Raw genomic sequence first — 12,500 nt, 5'->3', positions numbered from 1 at the left:
ACTGTATGGGTTGGAAGAGTATGATGTCAAGTCGACATTTGCCGCTGGTGTCATTCCTCAGTGGCGTCAATCCATGACGTGCGGGTGTCGCATCGCGTTAGCTCGTTCGTCCCGAAAATGGTTAAATATTATGAACAATTTGCGACGGGTATGTATAGGTTCAAATCACTCAGAATAAGAAGCTCTACATGATGTGAAGAGTAAGAAAAGCCATGCTAATTATGGTGAAAGAGTAAAAAACAAAATACCGATACATTACGTACAGAACAAAGTACGTGAAAATGAAGACGTAATGCATATCATTTAATGAAAACTTTAAGAAAAAAAAACATTATAAGCAAAATGTAAATGCCCCAAAGAATATTCATGGAACTAGAAAAATTAAATGATTACAATGAAAGAAAAATAATGGAAATGCAAATAATAGAAACAGCATGATTAGCCTGAAATAATTAGCGCAGGCAAGGGAGAACTGCCAGCATAATGCCATCCCTAATTATGAACCTCCAGAAAAATATACATATAATAATGAGGCACAACTTTATTTAAAAACACTAATACGGCAGCCGGCGCCAGATTGCGAGATGAACTAAAGGGAACTGAGCAGGAGAGCTGATCCGAAGAAGCTTTAATAAGAGGGGCACTCGCCATGAGCAACAAACAGCTCACAAAAAAAAGACTCCACTTGAATGCTAGTCTCCACAGTTAAGTAATGTAAATCAACGAAGACTAGAGAACATCGTTAACCCCTTCAATACTGGGACACATTGAGATTTGTGAATGATCAGACCATTTTATTGACATTAGGAAAAGTTTATGGAGATTAAAAGATAAAAAAATAAATAAATAAATAAATGGCGAGTCTTCACTATTTTAATCCCCTACATAAGTTTCTGAAGCTGTACTAAATCACCAAATACTAAGCAGAAGGAATATGGATACGCATCAAGGTACTCAAGGGGTTAATACACAATGCAATAATGGTAAAGGTAATATTCTTTCTCCTGTTGTGTCTCTTCTTTCCCAATTGACAGTCCTCTTTATTGACTTTCCCCACAAAAACCCCATATTTTCCCTTTATAAAGTCTTGTGGATCTTATGTCTAGCCTCTTTACATAGTTTCCCCCCAAAAAAAAAACCATCCTTTACCCTATATAAAGTTTTGTGGGTCATCCGTTTAGCCTTTCTACATAGTCTCCCAAAAAAAACTGGCCTTTACCCTTTATAAAATCTTATGGATCTTATGTCTAGCCTCTCTACCCAGTGCCCCCCCCCCAGAAAAAAATCCGTCTCTGCTCCTTTATAAAGTCTTGTAGGTCTTTTGTCTAGCCTCTCAACACAGTCTCCCCCACAAACCCCGTCTTTACCACTTATAAAGTCTTAGGGGTCTTATGTCTAGCTAGAACAGAGGGAGTGAATAAAATGAGCTTATGTACAGCCAAGACTCAATTTATTGCAACTTCCCGTCATGCTCTTAACAACGCAGAGGACCCACACCACGGGCCAAGGCCACGGGAACCTCTGACGTGACTCCTGGCAACATTATGTAAAGCAGCGAGGATCACGGAGACAAATTCCTTGCCGAGCCTCAGCAGAAGGGACAGGTGGGAGTCGGGTGGCCTGACTGCATAGAGCGCGGCGGGGGTTGTGCAGTGACAAAGTGCTTCTTCAACAACATCGGCAAAAGGAGACTCGGGAGAAGCAGATAAAGTGGCAACATTGATCATAACTTCACAGGAAAGCCATGCCGGGAGAGGCGACCCAGGACAGCGGCGATGACTCTCAAGAAAATCTGTCTGGGGAGGAACGCTGAGAGGACAGCACCCCTCCATCACTAGAGAGCGGACACAGGGCCATCCATCACCTCACTTAACCTAACATAACATAACATAAATGGCGGATGTGCTACGTGACGGAGGGTTTATAGGAATTGATACGAGGTGGATAGGAACTAGTAAGGGTAAGTAAGGCTTTCAGACACTTAAGATGCACATTCTGAGCGGGAACAGGATTGACAGACAGCGACTAGCGACATCAAAGATCGAGGCGCTCAGTTCAGTGAAAGTCTGGCACCAAAGTTTGTCTCAAAGCTGCTCAGGTGACGCTCGATGCTCTTAATGAGGATTTGTGATTGTGTGGAAGTAAGGCGGCACTCTGGTCCCCTGATAGCAGTGCAGTTAAGATCATTTATCTGTCAATGGAAGATGTAGTCTGAGATTTGCAAGGTAGACTCGTGGTGAAAAATTCGTGATTCCGAGCAAGTGAGAGTGATTGTGAATAGACCGCAAAGTTCCATGTGTTTTTAAATGAGAACTTCATATATTTGCAGTGACTTGAGATGTACAAGTTACGCTGTGTGTGTGTGTGTGTGTGTGTGTGTGTGTGTGTGTGTGTGTGTGTGTGTGTGTGTGTGTGTGTGTGTGTGTGTGTGTGTGTGTGTGTGTGTGTGTGTGTGTGTGTGTGTGTGTGTGTGTGTGTGTGTGTGTGTGTGTGTGTGTGTGTGTGTGTGTGTGTGTGTGTGTGTGTGTGTGTGTGTGTGTGTGTGTGTGTGTGTGTGTGTGTGTGTGTGTGTGTGTGTGTGTGTGTGTGTGTGTGTGTGTGTGTGTGTGTGTGCGTGTGTGTGTGATTCATCTCCTCGGTCGTCTGCTGGTCACCCAGCCAGTCTTCCCCATTACGGAGCGAACTCAGAGCTCATAGACCGATCTTCGGGTAGGACTGAGGCCACAACACACTCCACACACCGGGAAAGCGAGGCCACAACCCCTCGAGTTACATCCCGTACCTATTTACTGCTAGGTGAACCGAGGCTACACATTAAGAGACTTGCCCATTTACCTCGCCGCTTACCAGGATGTGTGTATGTGTGTGTGTGTGTGTGTGTGTGTGTGTGTGTGTGTGTGTGTGTGTGTGTGTGTGTGTGTGTGTGTGTGTGTGTGTGTGTGTGTGTGTGTGTGTGTGTGTGTGTGTGTGTGTGTGTGTGTGTGTGTGTGTGTGTGTGTGTGTGTGTGAGTATCCAAAGACAGACAGTCTGACACACACGGACAGACACACAGCAGGTAGACACTGGTTATATAGCGACCGTCTAGCTTTCATTGTGATTTAAGGACCAGAAAAGACAAAAGGACAGACACAAAAACATTCACCACACGCAGCCAACTATTACTTTACGAATCACCGAAATACCAACCTCCGTTCCATTCACATTTATCGGTAAAGGTGTACATCATAGCAATCTCCTCTTTTTTTTCTATCTCCTCCAGGTGCAAAACACTAACATACGGCGCGTGGCAGCAGGTAAGCTCTGCACCGCCTCGCAACACGACGCGGAGGAAAAATAAAACTGGTGCACAATTCAGAGCAGTAACTTGAAGCGAAATCTCTCGCAAACTGTCACACCGCAGCAACCAGAGAGAGAGAGAGAGAGAGAGAGAGAGAGAGAGAGAGAGAGAGAGAGAGAGAGAGAGAGAGAGAGAGAGAGAGAGAGAGAGAGAGAGAGAGAGAGAGAGAGAGAGAGAGAGAGAGAGAGAGAGAGAGAGAGAGAGAGAGAGAGAGAGAGAGAGAGAGAGAGAGAGAGAGAGAGAGAGAGAGAGAGAGAGAGAGAGAGAGAGAGAGAGAGAGAGAGAGAGAGAGAGAGAGAGAGAGAGAGAGAGAGAGAGAGAGAGAGAGAGAGAGAGAGAGAGAGAGAGAGAGAGAGAGAGAGAGAGAGAGAGAGAGAGAGAGAGAGAGAACAAAGGAAGGAGCGAGAGGAAGCGAAATTGGCTATATTATGATCATTACGAGTTAGCTCAACATTGCATCGTAGCTCAGACTCAAAATACAGCGCTAATGATAATGGTAAGGTCACGTGGCGGAGGTAAAATAAAGATTTCAAAGGCCACCTAAATGAATAACTAGATTCTGAAGAGTTTCTCGTGTTAATAATGTAGGAAACTTGTTAATATATCACTGGAACAATAAAAAATAGTCTTAAAAACCTGCATCAGTTCAGCTAGAGCCTCTTGAATATAGTGTTTCATAGTAAGACCCACAGGGAAGATAACTCCTTCGGCTGAAGCGAGAAAGATTGACTGACGCAGAACACAAGCGAGGAAAACCCGTCAGGTGTTTACCTAATGAAGGAATTCCTGAGGCTGAAAACTAGTTTGATGAAATGTTTCTGAGCCTTTCCTGTATTAATGAGACGGTGAGGCCAGACTCCTGCTTCCTGACGGGACGTGTTCTTTACAGCAGAGGTGAATACCAGTCATCAGCTGGCCAAATGACTTCATTCTTGCTGGCAGTGTGTATCCGCCTCCTCACAAACACTGAGCGATGGATTCTTAGTGGATCAAGGGACTAGAGACTAAAAGACGATAAAGAATGATTATATGATATACCGGACAGTATGCACGAAATTCCTTGCGAAACTTGACATAATACATGAAAACAATATAAAGGAGATTACTATACCACTCACTCATTCACTCACTCACCTGAGCTCGCTGGGTGCGTGTTGTGAGGGACAAGTGAGGCTGCTTGTGTGACTCTCCGGCCTTGCACTTGCCTTCCCCCACGAATCCTGCCTCGCCTTCATCCTCGCTGTTTTGCTCCAGTTCCACCGCCTCCGCCTGCGCCGCCAACACAAGCAGCAGCAGCAAGCTCGCCGCCACCCACGCCGGTGTCTGCATGGCCCCTCCGATACACACCTGCGAGCGAAGAGCAGTCTAGTTCAGTGCACAGGGAAGGCATCAGAAAGAATGGATGAATGAAATACCCTTTAATTAATGTCTCCATAGCACCGTACAACTGACTGGACGTGGAGAGGTAATGCAGGTGTCCAGAGTGTCCAGAGTGTCCCGATGATTCCTTCCTCTGCCTGGTGAGGACACATACTCGGTGCCTGAGAGAAGTTACCGTCAAAGTGGTGACTCTCAAAACCCGTTAATTGCATCAACGACTAACTATATTAACGTTTCGGCGACTCGCTATGATAACTGTTCTAGAACTATCGTAGAGAGAGAGAGAGAGAGAGAGAGAGAGAGAGAGAGAGAGAGAGAGAGAGAGAGAGAGAGAGAGAGAGAGAGAGAGAGAGAGAGAGAGAGAGAGAGAGAGAGAGAGAGAGAGAGAGAGAGAGAGAGAGAGAGAGAGAGAGAGAGAGAGAGAGAGAGAGAGAGAGAGAGAGAGAGAGAGAGAGAGAGAGAGAGAGAGAGAGAGAGAGAGAGAGAGAGAGAGAGAGAGAGAGAGAGATAGTGGAGAAAGGATAAGACTTGAATCCAGCAGGTCTCTCTCTCTCCAAGCGATACCAAACTGCGCGCGGGAAAGTTTTGATCAGTGGCCCGAGGGTTCAACTCAGAATTTCGGAAAGGAATGCCTGCAAGTCCTCGCCTGATTCATATAAAGTTTCCTGCTTCACTCAGAGCTACACGCGGCTCCATTACCTTCTGTCACCTTATACTTTCCCTAGAAAGAAAAATATATACATGTGAATGAAGTCAGAGTTTTCCCACTTTAATACTCGAGTCGCCCCATAATTTCCCGTGAAAAAAACGGTACAAACTGCAAGATCCAAGATAATACCTTCGCTCAACTTCTCACAATCACAGAATCACTAAAAAGTTGACAAGTTCCTTAAACAAAAATTCTAACTCACAGATTCCCACAACGTAGTCAAAATGATAATCCCCATGAAAAGCTGACATGCTCCTTATAAAAATCTAAAACTCACGGATTCCCACAATGTAAGGGAGAAAATTGAAAGAAAGTTAAGCTGACTGGAGAGGGGAAAAAATGGGCTTCTATGTCCTAGCCGCTGCCAGGATTGGTCCCGAGTGTCTGTGAATATTATACCTGCTCTTGTTTAGTCCAGCACATGCCAGAGTGAGTTGCGGGAAAGGCAATCCTGCTCGTCACGCTGCAAAACCAACGCTCCAATTTGTTGTCTGTGAACGCATCTGTGTGTGTGTGTGTGTGTGTGTGTGTGTGTGTGTGTGTGTGTGTGTGTGTGTGTGTGTGTGTGTGTGTGTGTGTGTGTGTGTGAGTATGAAGCGTTTCTACTTGTCGTTACCGTCGTCGTTTTCTGGAATATATGACAAAATAATTCTTTCACTCAGCCGCCGCTTTCCATGTTGTTGCTTGTATTGTTATGCACGCCTCGTTATCGCAAGTGACAGGTGTTTAGCATAGCTACACTTGTTTATCCTCTTTGTCCATGGCCAGACAGACTCCACACATGCAAAAATAGAATCATGAAACGTAAAGGCGTGTGGCACTGTGGCACTGACTTTCGGAGTGGTGAGAGCAGGTAAAGGGAGGAGGTTCTGGCCGTGGCACCGTGCACCGCTCAGGACAGCCACTCTAACCTTCCACACGAGGCTCCTATAACACAAAAGAGAAACACCACACTTCCAAACAGGGGGGAAAAACCACCAGGCACGCTGAGCAGACCTGCCTCTCCTCTGCTCCAAGCGCTTTCACGCCACCAGCGATCTGGACAACAGGATATGTTTCAGAAATACGCCATGAAATGCGACGACTCTCAGAACATTAAACTGCTTCTCGCCACGTCCAACCTCCACAACCTGGCAGCGAGAATGGCAGTGATGAGAGGCCAAGTGTTGTTAATATTACTACTACGATCACTATTAAGGGTGTTAATTTACGCAAAATCTCACTAGTCTAATGAATTGAATTAGTGATGTCCTCTCAGGGAATTCATACCAATATTATCTCAATAGCACAAGTCTGTTTGGTGATGAGTTTTGGTGTTGACTATGTTGTTAATATTACTACCACTATCATTACTAAGGGGTTAGGTAGTGTATTATAATATATCTGGTGACCTTAGTAAAAGACAGTATAAAAGAAAAGATTCTTTCATTCCAAGGTGCGGAAGAACATCTCTGCTAATAAGCAAAAGATGAAAAAGACAAAAATCCCCAAGAGTGAGTCGTTATTAAAATGTAGAACGCTCTCATTACTTTTAACAGTTTGGTGAACACTGCCGAGTTAGGAGAGAAGAGAGAATAAACATCATTCACCTTTTATTGTCATTTATTTCTATTTCTTCTCTTTTATATTAAGTTTTATCTATTTACCTCTCCGTCTTCAAGCAAAACTTATCCTGTTAATTATCAATACACAATTACTTACAAATATTTACCACCTTATTTCTATAGTCAATATTTTCTCAGCCTTTCCTCTAATGCACTTTCAGAGTTTAACGCTTCCGTGATACGAGCCACCATGTGACCTTGATGTTGTGGCGCGATTAATTAATCAAACTATTCCATGCTTTACCCTTCCCGACCCTCGCCTGCACACAAACACCACCAACAATACCATGCTCACCTTACAGCCTGCTCCTCTTCTCCCGTCCACCTCCTTAACAACAACACCCCTGCCTCTCCCCTCCTCTCTTCTCTCTCTTCTCTCCTCTCTTTCCTTTGCCCTTCCTTCCCCGGCCCAGGATTAATCTGCCGAAGTTTGCGTGCCGGCTACACTTTCCTTTTAGGCATCCAAAAAAGTAAGAAGTTAAGGAGACGGTAAAGTTTAAATTTTTATCAACGAGGAAGTGATATATACATTTTTTTGCATGTAAACAGGAATATAATGTCATGATTATTTATATTGCCTCTTCTTACTTCAAAGGAGTGTCATGTGTAGGAGTGATGGTTTCTTGTTTTATTTTCTCTTGTGTTCGTGTGTTACAAGATATCTTTGTGCGTGTGTGGGACGACGAGGTATCAAGACTGAATCGCTACGTCAAGAAACGGAAAATAATTCAATCTAATATGAAACGAGCACAAACTCCTTCAAATGGAATGAATAGACATAGCAAAGCGACAAATCTTCGTCGGGGAATGTTCATGCGCTTCACTTCACCTGGTCGGACTCTACAAAGAAGCGAAAGTCACATCTTTGAAAGTAGAGGAGGGCAGCACAGCGGAGCAGCACACAACACTTCACACTCCAAGCTCTCACCCAAGCAACCAGTTAAAGAAGAAAGAAGATGAGAAAAAAAAGAATCTGTGGCGAAAAGTGACTGAGTGGGATATTAGAACCTCTCACCCAAGCAACCAGACCTCATCCTTACGTGAAAAGCTGCACCAACAATTAAAAATGAAAGATGAGAAAAAAAAAAGGATTCTGTGGTGAAATTTGACTGAGTAGGATGTTAGAGCAAGAAACACCTTTTTTTAGATAATTAGTAACAAAGGAAAATATAGAAATATGAAAATTGATTGATATAAAATACTTATTTAAAGAGATTACATTGTATTTACAGCCAGGATATCAGATTACGATAAGCTAAATCTTTAAAAATCAAACAGAAGGAGAAAAATTAAATGGATGAAGTAAAAATAGAGGATTGATGAATAACACTAAAAAATTGTTAAAACACGATACACGGAATCTTTAGATATAAAAAAACGAAGGAGAAATAAAAGTAAAACAGAAAAATTTAAACATAAAAAAAATTCTATTGATGGATTATCAGAATGCGACACATACAATCTTTAAATACCAAAATATAAATAAAAAAAATGAATACGTAACCGGAAACAAGAAAAAAAAACAATAACAATCAAACAAATCTGAAAAAAAAAGTTCAACGCAGCACAAGAAACATATAAATGACTGCAACAAAAATAGAATAACAGCAACAAAAACAAAAAAAATCAAAACTCTCTACTATCTAAATAAAAGCAAAACCACAAACAGACGAGACAAAAAACAAAAAAGAAAAAAAAAACATTCACTCAGGTATTCTTTTAAAGCAGAGTGTTTCCCCAGGCCGGTCCAGTAGCAAACGGGTTCCTGCCACCCATCCACCCACCGACAGACGCCCCTTTGTCTAATCAAGAGGGCCCAACGAGGAGGATAAACAGGACAAAGGGGAGCCAAATCAAGGTAGTGACGCCAACACAGCCAGCTCCAGCGTGTGCAGCAGGTCACCAGATACGACCATTGCACTTCTTCTGTCAGAGAGTACTGTCTATGTGTGTGTGTGTGTGTGTGTGTGTGTGTGTGTGTGTGTGTGTGTGTGTGTGTGTGTGTGTGTGTGTGTGTGTGTGTGTGTGTGTGTGTGTGTGTGTGTGTGTGTGTGTGTTGGAGCCTGCCAGTGGTATGATTCAGCCTCTCTGTCTCTCTGTCTATCTACTTCTGCTCTGCTCTCCTTCCCCCCCTCTTTCTCTCTCTCTCTCTCTCTCTCTCTCTCTCTCTCTCTCTCTCTCTCTCTCTCTCTCTTCCATACCGTTCGTCAAACTTATCTTCTTGCCTGTCCTTCTCCCTCCCTCCTCTCTCTCTCTCTCTCTCTCTCTCTCTCTCTCTCTCTCTCTCTCTCTCTCTCTCTCTCTCTCTCTCTCTCTCTCTCTCTCTCTCTCTCTCTCTCTCTCTCTCTCTCTCTACCTAACCCAATATTTCGTCCAGCCTGTCTATCTGTCTACCTACCTTCACTCAGCCTACTATAATTCCATCCTATAGCCTTTGCTCAATTTATCAACACGCTTGTCTGTCACCCTGCCTCCCTCACATACCCTCTGTGGAGCCTGTCTGTCTAGCCGTTTGTCTGTCTATCACCGCTAGTCCCTCTCTTCATCGGGCAACTCTTTCCTTTACCTCCATACAGGTTGCCAGTCTTTGTTCGTTGCTAGCTATTCCTATACACGCTTTGCACTACGAGTATGTATATCCCCCACGCTATTCCCCGTCCTAATCCCCAGCCCGAGGGTACACACATACATCGCTTGCTTCTTTTATCGTTCTATATCTAGTACCTGGAAATTTGCCGCATTGCTGTTAGGGAAGAGAATATCTTTTATGAATTTGACTTATTGATGGGGATAGATAAAAATGACAGGGATGAATAGTAATGGTGATCTTACTTCTGTCACCATTTGTTTGACGTTTATTTCTGGTCTTCGTAGATATTCGTTACTTTGTACTTGATATTTATACACAGAGATTCTTCTTTGTGTGTTTAATTTACAGCGTTTGTATGCTTCCATTACCCTAATTACCAGTTTATATTTACGCCATCTCTCTGTACAGTAAAGGATGACAGAGAGGAATAGATAGAGGGAAGGAGAAAAGAAAGTTTGCGATTGGCTTCATACTCGCTGAGAAGACTGAAGGGAGAGATGATAGAAGACTGGAAGTGTTTTACGAGAGTGTGCCGTGTACAAGATACGGGAGAGTTTTATCATTACAAAAGGAACGGAAGAAGGGAGGAAAGATGGAAATACATATAAAGAAAAAGAAAAATAGGTCGTTTTCCCGCTCCATTGGATGACAGAAATAGAGCGAACTGGTACGCTATACAACTCTCTCTCTCTCTCTCTCTCTCTCTCTCTCTCTCTCTCTCTCTCTCTCTCTCTCTCTCTCCAGGAAGGAAGAGAAGATAAGCAGATACTATAAAAAGTTTCCAATTAAACCTGAGAAGAGGAAAACAAACCAAGCCACGAGAGAGAGAGAGAGAGAGAGAGAGAGAGAGAGAGAGAGAGAGAGAGAGAGAGAAAGGCTAACATTACCTCCTACTTTCCACTTCATACAATAATCTCAGGGACAAATCACCATCGACAAGGCAGTCACCGTCACTTCATCCAGAGACACTAGACCGCCGAACCGCCACAGCCTTCAAAAGACTCTCTCTGCCTTAGTTCGAGTTACACAGGTGCTCTTACAGTTCTAGTGGCACATAAACAGCATTACTAACAAAAGAAACGCTTGAGAAACAGGCTAATTATCTCTGTGACCTTTGAAAACAGTCTTAGTGGTGAGAGAACATAGCGTTACTGAATACCTGATTCGCAACTGTCTCTCTCTCAATACCTGTCTCTCTCAATACCTGACTCTCAATACCTGACTCTCTCAATACCTGACTCTAGCAATACCTGACTCGCAATACCTGTCTCTCTGAATACTCTCTCAATAACTGACTCTCAATACCTGACTCTCAATACCTGACTCTCTCAATACCTGACTCTCGCAATACTTGACTCGCAATACCTGTTTCTCTTTTACCTGACTCACAATACCTGTCTCTCTGAATACCTGACTTTCTGCCCATCTAGCGGGGAGCGGAGGTACAGTCCTGCCGAACGGAAGAGAAATGCCTTACTCTTTTGCTGTCCCGCCTCGATGCACCGAACAGTAAATTTTAGCGTGGTCTTGTCTCCCTCCCTCTATTTCCATCTCTTTCTATATATAACTTAATCCCCGCTTTCTCTCTTTCTCTGGGGTTTTTTTCTAACTCAAGGGAATTAGTTGTAAAGGTTAAAACGAAAGTTATTTTTAACCTCTCTCTCTCTCTCTCTCTCTCTCTCTCTCTCTCTCTCTCTCTCTCTCTCTCTCTCTCTCTCTCTCTCTCTCTCTTCCAACGAAAGAGATGAAAAAGTAAAGCCAACACATCAACCGCCACAGATTTCAAGAAACACGAAGAAAGAACAACAATAAAGAAAAAATATACGACACACACACACACACACACACACACACACACACACACAAAAGGAGGAGGAGGAGGACCAGAAAGTGCTGACATAACACAGACGGAGACATAACACCATCACGTGAGAAGGGCTGGAATGAAGAGGAACAACATGGACAAGACGAGGCAAGGCAAGAAGTTACATAGTTACTGAGGGAGGAGAGGCGAACGCAAGGTAGGCAGGCAGAGAAGAGAGAGAGAGAGAGAGACAGGGAAGCTTGGTAGGCAGTCGTGGCTTGGAGTGACCCTCGCTAGTGCCGAGACGAAAGTTTAATCGGACACGAGGAAAGTTAGTAGAATGAGAGGCTGCAGGCGGGCGGGAAGAGAGCAAGACGTGAGAGATACAGAGAGACAGAGGGAGTGAGTGGAGATGACAGAGGGGTCAGAGGGGAGAAAGAAAGAAAGAAAGACAAGGCTAAGAGAAAGAGAAATAAGACCGTGATAAACGTAATGGAGTGTGAGACGAAAGGAAGCAAGGGTGAGAGTGAACAAGAAGAAGGAGGGACGGGAAGGTGGAAATATTACAGAAGAAAGGGAAAGAGAGAAGAAAAGACCTGAAAAAAAAACTCGTAAAGGAAATATAGTGAGACGGGAGGAAGGAAGAAAGGAAAGAAGGAGTGGAACAAGAAGATAAGGAATCCCTGGACAAAAAAAAAAGAGAAAAGAGACACAGATTGCTAAAAATAAGAAAAGAAAGAAAGGGGAGAAAAAAGGAGATAGAGGAGGTAGTAATGGAAATAAGAATTGCGGAAGGAGAGGGAAAACCGAGAAAAGGTGGAGATAAAAGAGACAATAGTAGAAAAACGGAGAAAGAGAAAGAGAAAGAGAAGAAAGGAAAAGGTGATAATTGAAATATAAACCTTGCTGACCGGGAGGGAGAGAGAGAGAGAGAGAGAGAGAGAGAGAGAGAGAGAGAGAGAGAGAGAGAGAGAGAGAAAGAGAGAAAACAAGAGAAAAGATAGAATTGAATAAATGAATAAAAAGCAGTAGTGGAAATATAAAACTGAGAGAAAGAGAAGAAAAAACTACTGAT

General features: G+C 43.4%; 1 protein-coding gene across 2 annotated transcripts in view; it reads right to left on the bottom strand.

Annotated features, from left to right (window-relative positions):
* LOC123504238 (von Willebrand factor D and EGF domain-containing protein-like) overlaps positions 1 to 12,500 on the bottom strand; it is a 303,382-nt gene that overhangs the window by 233,813 nt on the left and 57,069 nt on the right. For both annotated transcript variants that reach the window (XM_045254612.1, XM_045254613.1), the window contains one exon: positions 4,473 to 4,685. In XM_045254612.1, the coding sequence (XP_045110547.1) occupies positions 4,473 to 4,667 (195 nt within the window). In that variant the 5' untranslated portion in view covers positions 4,668 to 4,685. The remainder of the gene's footprint in view (positions 1 to 4,472; positions 4,686 to 12,500) is intronic.

The sequence above is a fragment of the Portunus trituberculatus genome, chromosome 15, assembly GCF_017591435.1.
Source record: "Portunus trituberculatus isolate SZX2019 chromosome 15, ASM1759143v1, whole genome shotgun sequence".
In the NCBI taxonomy this organism is placed as follows: Eukaryota; Metazoa; Arthropoda; class Malacostraca; order Decapoda; family Portunidae; genus Portunus; species Portunus trituberculatus.
Note: the sequence above shows the minus strand (reverse complement) of the source record. Positions and strands in the feature narration are given on the sequence as shown.